At 36.4% G+C, this 21,826-nt stretch overlaps 1 protein-coding gene across 1 annotated transcript; it reads right to left on the bottom strand.

Moving 5' to 3' along the window:
• Positions 1-3,108: 3,108 nt before the first annotated feature.
• On the bottom strand, positions 3,109-15,595 carry efna5a (ephrin-A5a). Its single transcript, XM_073824542.1, has 4 exons — positions 15,307-15,595; positions 5,131-5,196; positions 4,905-4,979; positions 3,109-4,820 (listed from the first exon to the last, which is right to left on the bottom strand). Exons 1-4 carry the CDS (start codon positions 15,527-15,529, stop codon positions 4,696-4,698), a joined length of 489 nt encoding a protein of 162 aa, XP_073680643.1. The 5' UTR covers positions 15,530-15,595; the 3' UTR covers positions 3,109-4,695.
• Positions 15,596-21,826: the final 6,231 nt, after the last annotated feature.

Genomic DNA, 21,826 nt, shown 5'->3' on the forward strand with positions numbered 1-21,826 from the left:
CTTAACAAGAAAGGTAAAACAGCGATGTAGGATGATTTTGAAGTGGAGGGAGAACTTGCGATGAGTTCAGGGAGAGCAAGACAAGATGAACGTTTAACATTAAAAAGTATATAAATTGTATTCAAAATTGTTTCGCTAGATAAGACCCTTCTTCCTAGGTTGGGATCGTTTACAACCACGTTTGGGATCGTCTGAAGCTGCATTTAAACTGCATTTTGGAAGTTCAAACTTAGGGCACCATTGAAGTCCACTATAAAGGAAAATCCTGAAATATTTTCCTCAAAAAACATAATTTCTTTACGACTGAAGAAAGAAAGACAAGGGGGTGAGTACATTATCTGAAATGTTTTATTCTGGAAGTGAACTTTAAAAAGCATTAAAAATCGTACTGTTCAAAAACTTTTGACTCGTAGTGTATTTATAAGACAGCGGAAGATGTTTCTTACAACAATGACAAATTTATTGAATCATTTATTTGAGCTGCTCCAGCAAGTGTATTTACAAACAATGGCATTTGAAGATATAAAAACGTGTCATATCATAATGCAAGTCAGCGCTGTACCGTCGGAGACGTCACAGCAAATGTCTAATATTCAGGCAACACAGCCAAGAAGCTAAGGGAAATGGTGGTTTAGATATCATGGTCTTCACAGCTGTATGAAGAAGCAGGTGTGGAAAGAAGTAAGAAATGATGTCTAACACTGAAGAAATGTTCTCTGGGACAAAGACGACGAGAGAATACAGGAACACAACTGCCTTGTGGCGAAAGTAACCCAGGTTCAACCAAAACGGGAGTTTCGCATATGGACAAAAACAGACACTGCAGAAAAAACCTTTCCCAAATTAAACCTACTAAAAATGGCCTTCCAGGTTTGTTCCCATGACAATAAATCGACGACAGCAGACTTTAAAATGTTCCACAGGAAATGTAGATGGGTTTTTAAGCATATGATTTAGCAATTTAACATTCCTAGTTGTCTTTATGAATATTGAACCATTTAAATGTTACTCAGAATAAAAGAGCACACTACCAGTCAAAAGATTTTGAACAGTAAGATTTTTAATGTTTTTTAAAGATGTCTCTTCTGCTCACCAAGCAGAAAATACAGCAAAAGCAGTAATATTGTGAAATATTTTTACTATTTAAAATAACTGCTTTCTATTTGAATGTATTTTAAAATGTCATTTATTCCTGTGATCAAAGCAGTCGAGTAAATGTTTTCAGGATTTTTTGATGAATAGAAATACATTATACAGATATATTTTTTGGGGGAGTAAAAGAAATGATAGAAATGAATACTTTTATTTAGCAAGAATGTTACAATAATGTTACTAAAAAATTTCTAGTTCAGATAAATGCTGTTCTTCTGTACCTTCTATTCATCAAAGAAAAAAAATCTACTCAGCAGTTTTCAACAATAATAATAAATGTTTTTAAGCAGCAAATCAGAATATTAGAATGATTTCTGAAGGATCATGTGACTGGAGTAATGATGCTAAAAATTCAGCTTTGAAATCACAGGAATAAATTACATTTTAAAATATATTCAAATAGAAAACAGCTGTTTTAAAAAGTAAAAATATTTCAAAATTTAACTGTTTTTGCTGTTCTTTGGGAAAAAAAATCCAGGCTTGGTGAGACTTTTTTAAAAAACATTTAAAATCTTACTGTTCAAAAACTTTTGACTGGTAGTGTGTGTATAAAAAGTAGGCTATTCTGTCTGCAGAAAAAAATATATTAACAAGTGTATCTGATATTATGACTTTCTGACTGGATTATTTCTAATTTCTTTTGCACCATTGGTTCGAAATCACTACATGATATGATTTGCTAAATGACGTACGGATACATAGCATCCATAGGATCCATGTGCTCCTGTGTTACCATTTTAAAACAACCAAAGTCAAAACTGTCAAGAAGTATATGCGAATGAAAAACACAAAAACCATTCAAGGAAGGAAAACCAGGGACCGGGGCAAATATTTACCCTGTTTTGTGTCTGTAAAGGCTATTACTATTGATCCCAGCAGGAGATCTCATCTTTCTCCATCTCTGGCCAAGTTCAGCAGAGTAACGCTAGCCTGCGGCTAAACTGGACACCGCGCTCCTCCCGTGCTGCTGTCGATTTTTTAATTCCAGAAATAACCCACATGAGGCCTCGCAGTATGTGGTCTGCGTGCCAGGCACTTTGGACAACATCAAAGAGCCTATTAAATCACGTTAGGGTGTCAGCTGCCACCGGGGTGGAAGCAGCGCTCCGCTACTGTTTCAGCACAGCAGATCCCAGATGAGCGTTTAATGCTTGTTAAAAAAGTAAATAAATAAAAACGGCACGGTTGAAATGCACTTCGACAAAAGGAAAGTCCATGTGAGAATTCGTTTTGAGCAAAATAATTCCATTACTTTCACTTCATGCTTAGAAAAAAGAAAGAATCCTTGAAAATGGTTTTCACATAATTAACAATTCAATTGACAAGGTATGAGCTCATTTTGTTGACCGAATTAAAATGTTAATGCTGTTCATTTTGATTACTCTAGGGTAAAAAGACAGGAAGCATTTACAAAATTAATGCAAACCATTTTCACCCTCCTATTCATGATAATGGACGCCTTTAAAGGGTTAGTTCACTCAAAAATGAAAATCTGTTATTAATTGCTCACCCTCATGTCGTTTCAAACCTGTAAGGCCTTCGTTCATCTTTAGAACACAAATTACGTTACTTTGATGAAATCCAAAAGCTTTCTGACCCTCCATAGACAGCAAGTGTCCTTCCATGTTTGAAGAAAGTATGACGGCGTTTTAGTGCCATGTTAAAAATATAGAAAATTTAAGACTACAAGATTAAAGTCATAATATTTTGAGAAAAAAGTGGAAGATTCAGAGCGTGAAAAACACATTGTAATATGCATATTGTTTGTATTTCGCTATAAAACTGACAAATTTGGAAACCAAATAAACCAAATTTGGAATATCCCCAGGTGCTCCCAATCCAGGCCATTTGCATGCGCAATAATCTATAATATACTCTCAAAATATTACAACTTTAATCTTAATAATTGCTATGAATTAATTCTAGTAATTTTAACTTTATTCTCGAAAGATTTCGACTTTATTCTTGAAAGATTTCGACTTTATTCTCTTAATTTCGACTTTATTCTCAAAATATTTCAACTTTATTCTCATAATTTCAACTTTATTCTCAAAATATTTAGATTTTATTCTCTAAACTTTTCGACTTTGTTCTCGTAATATTTCGACCTTATTCACATAATTTAAACTTTATTCTCAAAACATTTTGACTTTATTCTCGTAATATTTCGATTTTATTCTCAAAATATATAGACTATATTCTCAAAACATTTAATTGTTAATCTCGAAAGATATAGACTTTATTCTCTTAATATTTCAACGTTATTCTTTTAGTTTTGACTATTTACTCAAAACATTTCAACATTATTCTCGAAAGATTTCGACTTTATTCTCGTAATTTTTATGTCATTCCTAAAATATTTCGACTTTACTCTTTACATTTTTTTTACTTTATTCTCAAAATATTTTGACTTTATTCTCGTAATTTCGACTTTATTCTTGAAATATTACAACTTTAATCTAGTAATTTTAGATTTTTTTTATTTTTAATTTGGCATTAAAACAGTCATAAGAGAAGTTACCATGTGAAATCAGCAATTCAACCATAATTTTATGAAGCTACGAGAATACATTCATCAAAGTATCTTAATTTCATCAAAAGTATCTTAATCTGTGTTCCAAAGAAAAAAGAAGGTCTAATGGGTTTGTAACAACATGAAGGTGAGTAATAGTTTCATTTTTGGGTCTACTATCCCTTTAAGGAGCGACGTGACCCCTGACGGACATGATATGAAGCATATTAACCCATTATCATTTATCAGGTTATTTGTCTAAATCAAAGTAAGTTGACTGCAGCTAGGCATTTTGTGTTCCTTTCTCCTGAATCCCGGCTGATGACTAGTACAACAAAGTGTCAAGAGCACTAAGACTGAACAATAAATAAGAAAAGGATGATTCACCAAACAAATTAGTATATTCACTCAAACGATCGATCGGTGAGGCTCCGTACTCCTAACAAAACATCGATTTTGGCAGCTACACTTGAGCGTTTCACTTCAAGGACACCACGTCTGCGTTTCAGTCCCATGTACGCCTGTACACAATGTACAAAACGAGTGCTTATCTTTTTCTTGTATCTACGAAAACGCTTCAAAAATTGTCACCGTTCACCTGAGCACCTGAGTCCAGGTTGAGATATTAAAAAGCTCCCTGCTTTCCAAGGGACGCTGGAAAAGGCAACAATTTGCCTTGATATACTAGAGTCAGCGGTTGAGTCCGTAGTGACGACGTGGAGAGATCCCAAGACTTCTCTTTTCTGGACGGCAACACTGAAAGCGGTCTTTGTGAAAAAGAGTCATTTTCTTCCTCTGCCCCCAATTACAAGTCCCTCTCTAACGTCACACAGGGGCACCGAAAGGACACAGATCTATTTTTGTGTTTAGTGGGTTTTTTGTGTGTACAACAGAGGGGGATTTTCTTTTGTTCGTTGAAAACCATCCAGTTATGTCGCAAAGGATGAGCGTCTTCCTGTGTTTTTTTTAAAAGTGCTCGATCACGAGTCCTCCTGTGTATTTCAGGTTTGTCACCGCACATGTGCGGGATGCTATAAGGAGGAGAGGGAAGCCAAAAGAACCAGCGTTGAGGCTAGCAAAGGCCCTACAGTCTGAATGCGTCCGGCGCCGTTAACATCACCCCGGGAGGGTTCGGCAGATTCGTGACTTGTTCCATCTAAATGAAGAAAAACAGAAAGATTAAAAACCGAGCTTACTGATAGCTTTAAACATGGAAATGCTTTTGACACACAATACCCACCGTTATTATCTTCTATAGAGTTGATGCTTCCATCATTGTCCTTGACAACGCGGTCATGACTTTTGTCGCAGTTGTCTGTGGGAGAAACACAAAACAGGGTGTTGTCAGGGTCACAACATCATCTTTAGCTCGTTGAACTATTCCAGCATTGATAAACGATGCAATAGCGACCGTGTTTTGTCAGAAGCAGCGCCAGGATCTCTCCTGTGGGGCTTGTAAAACTTACTTGAAGGTCTGACGAAAACTTTCAGCCTCAAGCAGCTCCGTCTCCCATTTTCACTGACTGTGGAGGCTGTGGAAACATTTTAGATGGTCAATATTAGGCTCAATCGATCCATGCTGCACTCTGTTTAATAAATCAAAGTCATTTTTTTAGCTTTAGATATATAAGAGGGTTCAACAATAAGGATTTTTTTTACTGGATTGGTCGAGCCAGTGGGGCAGATTGTTATGTGCCCTGCCAACATTTTCATCTACATTTACATTTAGTCATTTAGCAAATGCTTTTATCCAAAGTGACTTACAAATGAGGTACAACAACAAGTAATTTATCATAAGTGACAACAATATTTACAGTGGAGGACAATGCTTCAAGTTTGATATAGAGTATCGCACAAATATAGATCTGGATTTATTATAAGAGCTGCCTTTGTGTATAAGGTTTTAGTTTTTTATTTTAAATTATATAGTTATATAAATATATTAGGGGTGGGCATAGATTAATTTTTTTAATCTAGATTAAATCTTGGAATTAATCTAGATTAATCTAGATTAAAATGGCTAATTTGAATTCGGCTGAAGGCATTTTCAGAATATGTGTGCTACCCAAATAATGACTAAAAGTAAGTCTTCGAGAACGGGTCAGGTGGCGCATTAGATCAGGCGCTCATCTCCTGTTTCCAAAATGCATCACAAACTGCTTGACAATTGCATTTAAAACATAATTACCTATACAAACTTGTGTAACTAAGTACTTCTGTGCAAAAGGCTGCACGACGTGCGCGTCTGTGTATGGGCATGGATAGGCTATATGCGTGCATAGTCTTCCATTAAAGTGCGTTGCTTTTAGAAGCGTCAATTCAGTTGTTGCATATAGTTTAATGTCTTTATTGCGGGATTATCAAAGTAAATTATAACTCAATTTGAGATTTTACTGGGGCACAGCAGATTTTCACTGGGGCACGTGCCCCAGTAAAAAGGGTCTAGCAACGCACGCACCTGCCCTGAAGCGGCTTCATAACTGCATCAGTGTCAGCACGTCTCATATGATGTGGTAATTTCACAGAAGTTGAAGACTCGTTCTCGCCCCCTACAGTGCAATTCCACTAGGTATACGTTATCCGCGCTCAAATATCAAAGTGAAAGTCATCATATCTTGCGTAGTTTAGACCCAGCTCCCAACCCAACTTTGAGAATAGATTAACGGCGATATTTTTTTTATCGCCCGATAAGAGTCTCACGTTAACGCAGCACGTTAACGCCGATAACGGCCCACCACTAAAATATATACAAATGAAAATACATGTACAATATTGTCTAATTTGTTTTATATATATATATATATATATATATATATATATATATATATATATATATATATATACACACACACACACACACACACACACGCACACAAACATTTTCAATTACATATACATTACATATAGACAATATTTCATATGTTAAATATATTAGTATGTATTACTATATAAAATATAATAATAAAAAAAATCAGTGCTTAAATGTTTTACATTTGTATATTAAACATTTTCTTAAAAAAAAAAAATATTTTCTATGGTTGTGGGGCCAGTATAGCAAAATTTTGGGTAATTATATATTTATATAATATAAAATTTAAACAAATCTATAAATTACATAAAAATGTATATATAAAATAAACATTTAATATAATAAACTTTTTTAAATCATTGTTTAAATGTTGTACATTTTTATATTAAACAAAATATAAATCAAATATTATTATTCGTATTATTGAATACATTTTGTAATGTCACTCTAGGTTTCTTTAAAAAAAAAAAATTACTGCATATAGTAAAAACCAATTTTCATTTGATTGATGCATCAAAAACAAATGATTAAATAAAGTCAAAACCTCAAAATTTGCCAGCAGCAGTTAGATAATGACCATCATATTTTGACGAGCCATCCAAAATGGTGATAACGCAACAGCTCGACGGGCCCAAGGCCACTAGGAAAATTTATTTCAGGTTTAGTTTATCAGTACATCATCGGATGCTACTTGTTTTAGCTGTTTGCGGCTTTCTACATGCAAAGGTTTCATTTAAATGCCTCCACCAGCCTCAGAGGAATGCACAATCAGCATTCATTTCACTTCTTACTGATAGACGCGGGCGGTGCTACTCTGGCCATGCTGTTTCCCTTGTCATCTCAACCATGAGCCATGTTTCTCAATTTGTCCTTTCCATAAAGAAAAGCTTATTAGCACTATAAGAAGAAAAGGTAGACATTCTCTCTCTCCACTGTCCGTTTTTTATGCAGTAGGTAATGCAATGTGGCGTAGTCAGGGAGCGATGCAAATGAGGAAGGGAGAAAGAAAGGCTTGGTATTTTACCCAGAGATCACACTGGACGTAAAGGTGACAAAGTAATGAGCAACGCAACGCACTTCAATAAATCTCCTCCTTCAAAGCCTCCGAGTAATGAGCATGGACTGCACAAAATGCAATTTCCTTATAGCCAACACAATATGTTCTTGATAATTCAATTGGTGAGGCTCGCTTTCACTGATACGGACATGTATTCCACTGTGACTTTTCCTAATGGAAAGAAATAGGGGTTGGATGTTTTTTCTGGTTGGATGCTTGAAATTTGGATTATTTGACAATATACTTCAGCATAAATAAGCTAAGACTAACGCAAAACGCACAGGCGCTCCATTAGTGGCAGGATGATGAATTAGCCTTTCTCTTGAAATCTGTTTACTGGCAGCAGATATTTATCGAACACCCTTATCTTGACCACAGACATCATTTTTTTTACTGGACCGCAAATCTGAGCTCTTTTCCTAACCTCTGCTGGTTGTGACCTTTCCACAAGCCTCTTAGATGTTGATTGGTCACTACATACATCAACACCTGCTACTTAAAGCTGTACTGGCGGCTGGTAACATCAACAGCTGCAAATGACAGATCACAGGCCGAAAGAAACACCTGCCACTAAAAGCTCTGTAATCAGCTGTGATGATACAAATGACTTCTGTTCAGTCCATAGAGCATATCGCAAGTGACTGTGAACTGCTGAACCTTGCAATGAGTACTCCCTGTTAAACCTAAAAAGGAGTTCACGGTACTGCTTTTGTTGAGGAAATATATAGGTCAGTGAGTATCTCAGTAGCTATGATAAAGAAAAAAAGGCTTTTGAAATATGTGATGATTCCTCAGAAATTGACTGTTTTTATATTTATGTTGTTATCAAATGTGACCCTCGACCACAAAACTGTAAGCAAGTTGTATAAGCATATTTGTAGCAATAGCCAAAAATACATTGTATGGGACAAAATGATCGATTTTTGTTTTATGCCAAAAACCATTAGGATAACTAAAGATCATGTTCCATGAAGATATTTTGTAAATTTTCTACCGTAAATATATAAAAACGTAATTTTTGATTAGTGATATGCATTGCTAAGAACTTCATTTGAACAACTTTGAAAGGCAATTTTCTCAATATTTAGATTTAGATTTTTATTTCCTTTAAAATATATATTTATCAAAGTAATACTACTACTACTACTACTACTACTACTAATAATAATAATAATAATACACACACACACACACACACACGCACGCACGCGCACACACACACACACACACACACACACACACACACACAATACAATATATATATATATATATATATGTGTGTATTTAGCAAAGTAAAATCAGTAAAATATATTACTTTCATTATTATAAATCATTATGATTATACATTTTTTATATATTTTATTGTATTAGTGAAATATTACATATATACTTGAACAATGTTTGTATATATATATAAATGTATACATAATTATATATAAGAAAAATTATTTATGTGCATTAAAATTATATTGTATTTTTTAGCAAAGTAAAATCAGTAAAATGTATTACTTTCATTATTATAAATCATTATTTTTATTATTATTATTATTATTATTTAGTTTTATATATTTTTATTGTATTCGTGAAATATTACATATTACATAGTGTGTGTGTGTGTGTGTGTGTGTGTGTGTGTGTGTGTGTGTGTGTGTGTGTGTGTGTGTGTGTGTGAATAAATAATAAGAAAAATCTATTATTTATGTCTATTAAAATTATTAATAAAAAATATAAATTGATATAAATGTATATAAATGTGTGTGTGTATATATATATATGATATATATGTAATATGTAAATGTATATGTATATATATATATATTACATAGAAAATAGTATAAATGGTATGTATGATATATAACTACAAATAACATGGATTATTATCTTTTCCTTGTTATAAAAAGGTCAAAATCTCTGATATTTAAAAACAAAGATTTTGAGTTAAGTCATTGTATGTGTGAACTACATTGTAATGTAGGTTTAAATAAATTAAAAGATAAAAAAGTGCCTTGTCATTGACCCATATAAGCGTTTAACACTTTAAACCACCATGAAGGTGTCAAGATGAAGCTATAACAGGATCAGTTGACTGTAGAGGCAAGAAAAAGAAACAAGAGAAAGACATGTCGGAAGGAAAGAATTATAACTCTTTTCCCTATTAGCTGGCTGACTCATCTCTGAGCTTGCAGACATTCCCATAATGCACCATGGCTCTTCTAGCCTTGACCCTCATGATTCCCTGCTGTGTGGGGTCTCCAGCTGCACTTAATCTGCTGTCTCTCTTCTCATCCCCACACCCTCGTGACTGCGGGGAGAGCTTGGGTTAAATCAATGTGCTTATGTGCTGTCTACACTGACATACTGGGGGCTTGCGAACCCTTAATCATGTCCCCACAAGCATATTTCCTTTGATTTGGGTGAAATTGCTTTTGTCTCATTCCTCAAGTCTGGTCTAGTTTGGAGCGGGATCCCAGTGTTGATTGGAAACACCACTTCGCAAATCCGCTGTACATCACAACCTTATTGTCGGCTACTACCACAATAAATAACGGCTGAGCGTGAGTGTGCAAACGGAACATTGTAAAACGTAGCATCAATGTTGTCAGAGTCCAAAATTAACTTTTTGCCCAGAGACGTTAATAGCATGCCATCCCAGGGTAGGCTTTTGGATATGTGGGGCGGGAGAGGGGACCGTGGATAAAAGACGTGCTGGAGCGAACATTGCTGCTCTATACAGGGATTCATGACTGATGACAACCACAGCGAACCCACAGAACAAAACTCAAAACTGCATTTCACTCAAATATGAAAATTACCCTCAAGCCATCCTAGGTGTATGTGACTTTCTTCTTTCAGACAAATACAATTGGAGTTACTGTATATTAAACAATATCCCGGCTCTTCCAAGCTTTATAATGGCAGTGAATGTCGGAGATTTTGAAGAAAAACATAACATAAGTGCATAAATCCATTTTAAAAGTACTCAACATGGCTCCTAAGGGTTAATATAGGCCTTCTGAGTGGAATCGGTGCATTTGTGTAAGAAAACTATTCATACTGTATTTAAAACATTATAAAGAGTAATATCTAGCTTCTCAGAGGAGAGAGTAAAACAAAACACTGGTGATGGATTAGAAGTACAAAACAAGCATTTGTAAGGAAAAATGTCAGAGGATTTTGATATAAGCCAATAAGAGATTGTTTTTCCTTTGCTGTAAACAAAATTTGGTTCTCATGAACGCACTTCTGACAGTTAGTAGAAGCTAAAGATCACGGTTTATAAAATTTTATATATGGATATTTTTCTACTATTAAATAATACTAATAAAACAGAGGACAACTGAAAAAAAAATTATTTGGTTTTCCAGCATTTTTGTGTATTTGAACCCTTTCAAACAATGACTATGATTGTGAGATCCATCTTTTCACACTGAGGACAACTGAGGGACTCATATGCAACTATTACAGAAAGTTCAAACCGTCACTGATGCTCCAGAAGGAAAGAGCCGGAAGGGTGAAAACCTTTGAACAAAATGGAGATGTGTACATTTTTCTTATTTTGCATAAACATCATATCTTTCATTTAGTACTGCCCTTCAGAGGCTACAGAAGATAGTTACACGTTTCCCAGAAGGCAAAATAAGTTAAATTTACCCTGATCTTCAAATTCAAAAAGTTTTCACCCCCGTGGTTTCCATAGTTGCATATGAGTCCCTCAGTTGTCCTCAGTGTGAAAAAATCTTGTGGACTATATGTAAACACTATATGTATCACTTTATGTAAAATGTGTCATTCAGGTCAGTACTAAATAAAAATGTTTTGTAGCATTTTATGTAATCTCTTCTATTTTGGTAAAATAATTAAAATTTTGCAGATTCTAAAAGGGGATAAACTTTTGACCTCAACTGTAAATTGTAATTTAGCAGCTCCAACTTTCCTTCTCTTGACATTTAAAGAGACAGTTCACCCACTCAAAATAAAAATTCTGTCATCATTTACTCACCCACAGGCTTGCTGGTAACCAAACAGTTGGTGATCCCTATTGACTTCCATAGTACTTTATTCCATGTGTGGTTAAAATATTCCCAAAATTATCATCTTTTATGATTCACAGAAGAAAGAAAGAAACTCATGTTTGGAACAACTTGAGGGTGAGTAAACGATGAACACATTTTCATTCTGGGGCGGACTATCACTTTAAGAAAGTAATATTTCACATGTGTTTCCACATGAAGTTAAAAAAAAGTCAGTTACGTAAGGTAAAAATCAAAACAAAAGCTTTCTTTAGACGAACGGTTTGTTCAAGGTCAGGCTGTTACTCTTACAGTATAACTTAAGTTACCCGTCATTGGCAAGTAACTCAATATTTACTCATCAAAGCCAATTTTTACTTGCAATTTGCACTTGACGTGTGTAAATTTTAGATCTTAAGCACAGCACGAATGCTCAATGCCGGCAAGAAAAACACATCTCTGATTTCAAGGCTCTCGCCGAATTTCTTTAACATAAACTGTGACAATAATCAACAGCCTCGGCTGTATTAGGATGATTTCATGGGTGGCTTATATGACAAACTCTCATTCTGTCAGTCATCAGAATTCCCTCGCTGTCAGCAGGCGGCGTGTAACTGACCTCTCATTGGCAGACATTAAGACTAGACTACTACACCAGCTCTGCTTATTCAAAGACACTCTACACTGTCACGGCTCGGGCTGCTCATCCACGGCTCCTTTCCCACACGGCCGACACCGGATCCCTGTGTAGTTCTCCACCCGAGCTTCAGACGGCCAGAGGCAATAAACCTCCCAGACACCACTATTCCAGCTATGGGTTGAGAGATCAGATGCGATGTAAGCGAGAAGTCTGATAAATGAGGGAAAGATGGATTGATGCTCCGTCTTTGAGATAAGACGCGCACCTATCTCTTTTCTCGCGCATTCTTGAGTGCGCTTTGTAATGCGGGAAATAATTTTGGCTCAGGTAGCGACTGCGCCACAAGTACAGGACTCTTATCAAAGCTACAAATCAGGTCTTGCTTTAAGCACAAAGCGGGAATGTTTCTGGTTTACCTTACAGCATTATGAAGATGGAGGGACTAGACTACAAATAGCAGTCGTGGGCTTTTGAAGCGGGCTCATATCAGACAGGCTGCTCTGCCGTCGGCCCCGCTCGCGCAGGAGGGAGAGGCCGACTAAAAACCTTCCCTTGAAATTGGATTTCTATCCTCTGAGATTAAGATCAGACTTCCACATCGGCCATATTGGAAAAACATGCCGCCTTGAGCCGTTCAGGATTGTGAGTTCAACTGCAGTCATCAGAGCATGTTCACATTTGACCTGCGGGGCCGGGCCCTCTGATCCCCCCTGATCGCTTCCTGAGCGGGCCGGGCACGCTGACTGACAGCACAGAGACCGCGCTTGTCACCCCTCTGCTCTCCTGGAGCGACCCCTCACTCAGAATGATTAGCCGCCACACCAGCTAACAAAGACATTCTGTCTAACCAAATCATGACAGGCAGACATCAAACTAATGAAGAGAATGATTCACGAAAACTTGCTTAAAATATTAAGCAGGCTAAAAATGAGTACATTTTTTGCCTCTGGGTACATGACGTGTTTTAAAAGATCTATACAAATCTTTTATGTACAGTATCAAAATGTAAAAAAACAAATAAGTGTAAAAACTACTGTTTTTACAACAACATATTGACAAAACAAATTTTGTGAAATAGTTTTCTACAAAATATATCTCCAATTATAAAAAATGGCAAAAATAATAATTGACAAAAAAAAAATAGTATGTAATATTAAATATTTAAACAAACCATTTTACTGTAATGTAGACATCAAATTTATGTAATTATTTTATACAGTAACAGAAAAAAATAAAAATGGAAAAATATTTATAAAAAAAGAAAATATTATTATATATAGTCTATATAGTCTATATTTATGCAGTACATCAAATGTAATTGTAAATGTTAATGCAAACATGTAACAGTAAACAATATAAATGTATTAAAAAAAATCTTTTAATCAAAAAATGATTTTATAAGCTCTTAAAAATGGCAAAAATAATAACTGAAAATCAAACAGTACGTAATACTAAATATATAAGCAAACCCTTTTACTATATATATATAAAGAGAGAGATAGATAGATAGATAGATAGATAGATAGATAGATAGATAGATAGATAGATAGATAGATAAATAGATAGCAAATTGCATTTATAAAATTATTTTATACAGTAACAGAAAAAATGGAAAAATTGAAAAATAAAAATTGAAAATTAAATAGTTTACACTGTTTTTATTTATAAAATATTTTTTATACAGTACATAAATTTAATTGTAAATAATGCAAAAATGTAACAGTACAATATAACAAACTTTTTAATAAAAATTAAATAAAAAAATATTTTATAAGCTGTTAAAAAATAGAAATACTAAATCATATAGAAAAATGTATTCACCGTTTAAATTGTATTATTTTTATTTACAATTATTTATTTATTTAATATACATATTATTTGTTAATTTATTCAAACAGCTTGGTATGAAAAAATCTATTCAAATATTTTCAACTTTCTGTTTCTAGTTTAAAACAAACTGTGATATGATCAAGGTTACTGAAAGCCACTGTCTGCTTGAGATAACATTGTGCAATCACTCTAAACTGCTATTCTTCAACTTCGCCTGACATGCTGTTTATTTTGATCCCTTTACTCGTAATTCCATACAAATGGAGAAACTTCCTCTCCTCTGGAGAGAGCCTGTAACAGTTGAATCACGACACTGAGTCACACAGGAGTGAGACGTGTGCGCTATAAATCCTTGTTTTCCAACATCGCATTAACTGTAAAACCCTTCATAGTATCTGACAGCTCCATCACTTCATTCGAGATGTTTCCCATCCTATTATTCTTACTCACAGGCCTTGAGGAAAAAAAGTCCATTTCACCATGTAGCAACGTCTCCAATAGACACCCACATTCATGCAAAACATCCATATCTCCTGCTGGGATCTAACCCCTAAATGCTATGTACCGTGCATTCCTATCTGGTTTTTTCGCAGTCTCCATGTACTTATCTCCCATTTCTACCACTTCCCCCCCGCCTCCCCGTTCTGCTATTCCTTCCTTTCACATCTCATAAAAACATGTCCATCGTTTTATGCACCCATGAGATCTGTCAGATCATCAGGTCGGATTCCGCCAAATCAAACGCTCCACATCTCCTGCGTGCGCCTGCATAAATGAACCCATCGAGGCCCTGAGCAGTCCGAGCAGTCGGACCACTCCTGTGCCTTATTTTGTCTTCCCACTCCCGCCCTGTAGGGATCTGACTCCAGTTGTAAAAACATGGGTTTAGATGCTTGTTTTTAAGAGCCCTCTCACGAGCAAACGAAAGCTGAGACCAGGAGTTTGTAACAAAGACTCTTTAGAGGAAGACCAAAATGTTTTTCCCTGAGCTTCATGTTTTCCTTGTAGCCTGTTTGCCAAGGCTCCTGAAAAACAAAGTCATACTTGGCAATGACTTCCTTTCCTTAATGTTCGTAATCAGATACTCGTCTTAAAAGTATACCATTAAGAGTTGCGTTATCCTCCGTGAGGACGCTAATACAACATCCCTTTCCAAGCAACGCAACTTTTTTCCAGCGAAAGCCAATCGTACAAATCTATTTAACATGCACGCCGTCTGGTTTTGGATACAGAAAGTATAAAACATTGTTGAGATACAAATCACTTCTGCACACAAAAAAGAAAGATGATACTCACAGATATAGTAATATTCTCTGCCTGGCCGAAATTCAAATCCCAGCGAGAATGGTGTGAAAAGCTGAAACTTCTCGGAGAACTTCAGCGGCCCGTTGGGCGAGTGAGGGCGGTTGCACTCCCAACGCTTGAAACCTTTCGCCGTGTGGTCGCAAGAGCTGTAGCCATCATAGTTGACCATGTAGAGGACATAACGCTCCGTTCTCTCCTCAGGGACTGTGTCCATATAGTGAGGACAGTACACGTCCAAATAATCGTTAATGCATACGTCGATGTGGTAGTCTCCTCGGTAGAACCTGTGAGGAAAAGAAAGGCCGCAGTGAGTATATACGATATGAAATATTAGCCATTCAGTGACTCTCATTCGTATGTTTTACGAGCCATCGAGCCCCTACTTCACAGAAAGGCCACTTCTGGAGGAAGCCACTTATTTGAGAGCAATTACCGCAAATGTGAAAGCACGTAAATCATCCAATCTGAGTCCGCTAGGGCTCGCTGAGGATCACGAGGAAAATTCATAATCCTGTCGTTGACGTGGATGCTTTAAATACGCCTGAAAGAATGAGTTTTCCATGGGCGAGAGATGACAGCTTGAAATATGGCACTCCGAGGAATGTTTCAGAAGAAAAAATGAGCATCTCTCGTGCCAAAACGGCCAACTATTCCAGATTTACGTCTTGTTTATTGTAAATCGAGATGACCTCGAGAGGATCTAACCAAATATGAATGTCAACGGAATGTGAGCGACTTCATTTCGACGAGGAAACATATGGACTCCCACAGGCACAAGAGTTTAGTGGCGATGGACTCATGCTTAGTATGCTTAGGTCAGCTATTTTCAGAGTAGGGCTACAACGATTTCTTGATTCTATTTGAGTATTTAATTTTTAAAAATCTTTGATTGCATTTTGCCTGTGTCGAGTAATCCACCTATTAAACCCATTTAAATATCATAATAAAGCATGTATGCAATTAAAAGGTCACTCCACCCCAAAATGAAAATGTTGTCATTAATCTTTTACCCCCTTGTCATTCTAAACCCGTAAAAGCTTTGTTCGTCTTCGGAACACAATTTAAGATACACTTATATTGCAAAAAGTATTCGCTCACCTACTTCTAATGAACAGGTTTGACTACTTTAGTAATTTCCATCACCAAATACCAATGACTTGTACATATGGGTATAGTCATTTCAGATAAATCCAAAACTTTTGCAACGGAGATGGAAATACATTTTTTAAATACATTAATTATGTTTCCGCATTTGTTGCCACGGTTTTAGAAGTGCCTATTTCTGTTTTAAAGAAGGGGTGTCCCAATACTTTTGTCCATGCAGTGTTTGTACAAGTCATTGGTGTTTGGTAATGAGTTTTTGGCTTAAGGTCTGCATTTAAAATCACACCAGAGGTGTTCAGCTGGGATTAGGACTTTGCTTTCTGTAGACCAGTCAAGTTCTTCCACACTGACTGAATCAGTAATTTTTTTTTTCAGATTTGAACCTTGGCTTATACACAAAGGCATTGTCATGTTAGAATTGAAGAGGGTCCTGTCCAAACTGTTGCTATAAAATTAGAAGCACACCATTCCCTAGAATATCATTTTATGCTTAAACATTAAGATTTGTACTCATGGAAATTACTAAAGTAGTCAAACCTGTTCATTAGAAGGGGGTGAGCTAGTGTTGGGCGATATGCTCAATTTTCATATCGCCCTATCGTCAGCCTGAGAGATCGCCGATACACGATACTATCGTGCTAATTTAATTAATTATCTATGCACTAAATTCCTTATTCGTTTTGGCATATGATTAAGTTGTGCGTGTACAGAGCGCTATCTGCCGGAGTTGTTCAAGTTACTTTCGGTTTCATTCTCTGCTATCTTCAGTGAGTGAGTTGTAAATGTGCGTGCCAGAATGTAAATGAATGTATCTTTCTATACCCGTCATATTGCGAGTATGTTACCGCTGTATGTCTGACCGCTGTCATCAGTTGATGTTGTAGTTCTGCGGAAGTGATGTGCGTGTAATTCACGTGCGTATGTTTAGCGTCATCTGATCGCATCGTAATTCTAATGAACGCCTATAGACGTTACTGAGATGAATGTTTATGTTTACTATATACAGACTGATTATGATACATCATAATTAATTCAGCCTGAACCAGGTTTTACTACTTCTGTTATTCTAATGACTGCAATGGTAATATAATATAACACTCCCTTTAGAATCTACCACCGTACTGTATGATGAAAATCTCCCATTTTCACTGCACGAGGTGCGTTAAGGCGCTGTGGTCTCTCTATGCGTGTGTTTATACCGCGGCAAGTTTCTGAAGCATCCTAGAACAGACTTTCTGTGCTGCATTGCTAAAGTTAAGTTCTTTGTTGAGGGATAATAATAATAATCGTCTAACTATCGTCAAAGGCATCAACACCAGGCGATATCTCTGACTATCGTCGATACACGATACTATCGTCTATCGGCACAACCCTAGGGTGAGCGAATACTTTTGGCAATATAGTGTATTTTGGTTTTCATACTGTATTACATACTGTTACCATTTACATGTGTGAAGCATCTCAAAATCCGATTACTCCATTAATCGCAAGAATAATCTATAGATTACTTGATTACCAAATGAATCGTTAGTGACAGCTCTAGTTCAGAGTGAACGTGACTGCGGGCGAATGACTCAGAATTGCAGAGGATTCGGTGGGAATTTTTTAGGGTGTAAGCTGGTGGACACCCAGCAGGAACCCTGGGGAGAGCCAGATGAGCTTCCAGGCTAATGTGAGGTTAGCGTTGCGATCCTGCTGTGGACAGAAGCACAGCTGGGCACGCTGACACAAAGATTTCCACTCATTACGGACAATAAAAGACTATTGAGAGCAGATGGAGCTCGAGACCTATCAGATTATCATTATGTGGATTTCAAACGCACTGCTGGAATACTGAGTTTCCCTGTAGGTTTGGCCGGCTTGGCGGTGGTTTGTGTGCACGTGTATGTGTGTGCGTATGGACGCTGCTCGAAATCTGCAAGCACTTTCGGGCTATTTTGAACAACTATTGTTTACTACTCTTGGGAGAGACATCATTTGAATGGAAAGCAAAATCTCAGCTGTGAAAAACATACTTCCCGAGCGATCACGCAGTCCAGTGTTTCCAACTCGAAATCTGGCGTTTGACAGTGTGTAACATGGAAACATGTCTTTTTAGTTTGTCATCGGGTACTGGCAAAAACAAAGCTATTTCCTGATTAAATTTATTGGCTTCTTGTGTTTCCTGTCATCTTTTAAAGTGGAATGATTCAGTCTAGTGTTGACAGTTCTGCAGTTTTCCTAAACTGGCGTCCAGAGGATACAATCATGGAAAACATTACAAAAACAGAAAAAAAACTTTAAATAAGGTAATTTAATTAGCTCTAGTGAATGCATTAGCTATAATAAACTAGCATTTATAAATGTTGGTTGATTTGACAGAAGTCTCTTACATTTTTTTTCTTCTATTTTACAGTATTTTAAAATGTCATTTATTCCTATGATGAATTTCCAGCAGCCGTTCAGTTAGAATTAAGTGTCACATGATCCTTCAATAATATGCATATTTGGTGCTTTTGAACTGTAGTGTCATTTTACATTATTTAAAGTATTATGAACAAACATGAGTTGACTTTACACAGAGTATATTTATAAATTAACATTATCTGCTGATACCTAATGCATTAACTATTGTTAACAAATTGGCCCTTACTTTAGAGTGTCACCCTTTTGTCATTCCTCATCGTAATGTAAGCTCTAAATTAGTTACTAAATAGTAGAGTCATGGCTCTATCAACACAAAAGTCATGAGTTCCTTTGAACGGATAAAAAATCAAGTCTTTAATGCGATGTATACTTCCAGTCAAAAGTTTTTGAACAGTCAGATTTGTATTGTTTTTTAAAGAAGTCTCTTTTGCTCACCAAGCCTGCATTTATTTGATCCAAAGCACAGCAAAAACAGTAACATTTTGAAATATTTTTACTGTTTAAAATAACTGCTTTCTATTTGAATATATTTTAAAATGTAATTTATTCCTGTGATTTTAAAGCAAAATTTTCAGCATCATTACTCCAGTACACTATACCATTCAAAAGCTTGGAATTATAGAAATTAAGACTTTTATTTAGCAAGCATGCATTGAATTGATCAAAATTAATGATAAAGACATTTATAATGTCACAAAAGATTTCTATTTCAGATAAATGCTGTTCTTCTGAACTTCTGTTCATCAAAGAAACCTGAAAAAAAAATCTACTCAAAAGTTTTCAACATGAAAATAATAATAAACGTTTTTATAAGCCGCAAATCGAAATATTAGAATGATTTCTGAAGGATCATCTGACTGGAGCAATCATACTTAAAATTCAGCTTTGAAATCAGGAATAAATTACATTTTAAAATACATTAAAATAGAAAACATTTATTTTAAACAGTAAAAATATCTCAAAATTCTACTGTTTTTGCTGTACTTTGGATCGAATATATGCATATGTATGCTTGGTGAGCAATAGAGACTTCTTTAAAAATAAAAAATAAAACATTAGAACATTACTGTTCAAAAACTTTTGACTGGTAGTGTAAGTTACTCTAGATAAAAGCACCTGCCAAACACATAAATACACTGTGAAATGTGGTTTGAATCAAAGCTAATGTTCTTTCACCTGTCTATCATGTGAAAAATCTTTGCTAGAGGATAGTAAATAACTATTTCCCCTGGGTCACAAAGTTTGAGGACCAGACAACAACATATTAGCTCTCTGGACAACAACACCTAAAGGCAACAGAGTGCTTTTCTATGTCGGTGTCAGAAGAAAATCAATGAGTGAGAGGATTGAGTCACATTGTGTCACTTTATAATATTCGTACGTGGCCTCTAAATCAAATGCCACCTCAGCAATTCATTTTCAATGTGTATCAGATGAGCTCCAGTGGGTTATAAAGAGATTTGACCCCATTAAACCCAATAACAGACAAACAGCTCATCAATGTTGGGCTTTCTTTCATGTGCTTCAAGAGCGATGGGCCAGCTGGTCAATAAACCACACAATGCTGTGCCAATTTATCATTGGGATTAAAAAAGAAGCTCATTAGCTGTTTCTATCAAGCCTACTAACACAAACATGGCACACGGCTGCATCAGAACAAGTCCTACAACAAAAACCTCCCATAACGATAATCCTTCTATTCAGTCGATTCTTTCCATCGCTCTTTCTCTACATGTTCAAACAGAAGGTTATGGGTGATGACCGGGGCAGACCCGGGTCTAAAGAAAGGCAGGACACCGGGAGGTAGTGTGCTCATGGAGTTCATGATTAAACCTGGTTCATCCCAAGGTCAGACTCCTCAGACTTAACAATGGAATGAAAAATGAAGGAGGCTCTTCACTCAAGAATTTCTAACCGAGGCCAATTATTTCAAAAGAACTCTGAGAAGCTGGCATTGGTTCTCCAAAGAACTGAAGAAATGGTATCAAGCTGACTCAGACAAGCCTCTGGACTGAACAGCATTACTGTTTTTAATTGAATAACTCACCAAAACCTGTATGACTTTGTTTGGACCCCATTCAGACAAAAACATTCTTCTTTTCTGTTCAGATCAAAGAAATTCATACAGGTTTGGAATGACATGAAGGCGAGTAATTTTTTGGGGGTGAACTATCCCCATAAGCACACCTCCTTACAACTTCCTGTAGAGGGTGCTCTTGAGGCAATGACTGACGTGACTCCCAAGGGTGTAGGTCAGCTAAGCCTTGAGCCCTCCAGGCCTTTCACAGTGGCACAGATGGAGGATCTCCTCCTCAGGTTACAGCTCTTGGGCCAGCCGTGAAGCAGTTGTCCCATCATTCAGTGGGGAGGCAACGGTACATCTCCCAACGCCTCAGATATCACTCATTCACCCCTTCCAAAAGAATGTCTGCCCAGAAGCATTAACATCACAGACAAACAATGGCCTGCCAGGACTTCAAGCTGTGCTGGCTTGGCAAACGCCTCAAAAGACGGATGAAGGTGAAGGAGGGGAGAGAAAAAAATGCGTATAAGAGCCGCCTTTCTGCGAGTTTCCCATGGAAAACACTCCGTGTGAGATTTTCTTGAAGAGACAAGATATATGGCTCGATACATTAAAAACATATTGGTGTTTGTGGGAGGCATGTCTATATTTTAGAAACATTGGCAAAGGACATCCAGCAACAGATTAGAGAAAAAAGGCCTGGGTTTAGGTAGATATTCGAGCTAGGATGTGTAGAGAGAAGAAAGCGAGCGAACATGAGTGAGTGAGAACGGGACTATCGGTCTTGGGTGAGATTGTTGCTTGTCTAACATGTATGATATGTGGAAAGTATTCGCAGTGCCACAGGTTAATCGTCCCGCTCTCGTGTCTCTGTTATTAGTGGAGGGCCGTGTGGTATATGTCACTCATCTAACAACGCGACTATCCTGTGGGCTGATAAACACAAAAACAAATGTATGTGACCCTGGAACACAAAAC

The sequence above is a fragment of the Garra rufa genome, chromosome 19 (assembly GCF_049309525.1).
Source record: "Garra rufa chromosome 19, GarRuf1.0, whole genome shotgun sequence".
Classification (NCBI taxonomy): Eukaryota; Metazoa; Chordata; class Actinopteri; order Cypriniformes; family Cyprinidae; genus Garra; species Garra rufa.

Bases quoted from the DNA above. Each gene is read 5' to 3' on its own strand.
- efna5a (XM_073824542.1), bottom strand. From the start codon at position 15,529: ATGGACACAGTCCCTGAGGAGAGAACGGAGCGTTATGTCCTCTACATG. The intron at 4,980-5,130 runs GTAAGTTTTACA...TTTCTCCCACAG, and splicing joins AGTTTTCGTCAGACCTTCAA to ACAACTGCGACAAAAGTCAT. The intron at 4,821-4,904 runs GTGGGTATTGTG...TTCTTCATTTAG, and splicing joins CTCTATAGAAGATAATAACG to ATGGAACAAGTCACGAATCT.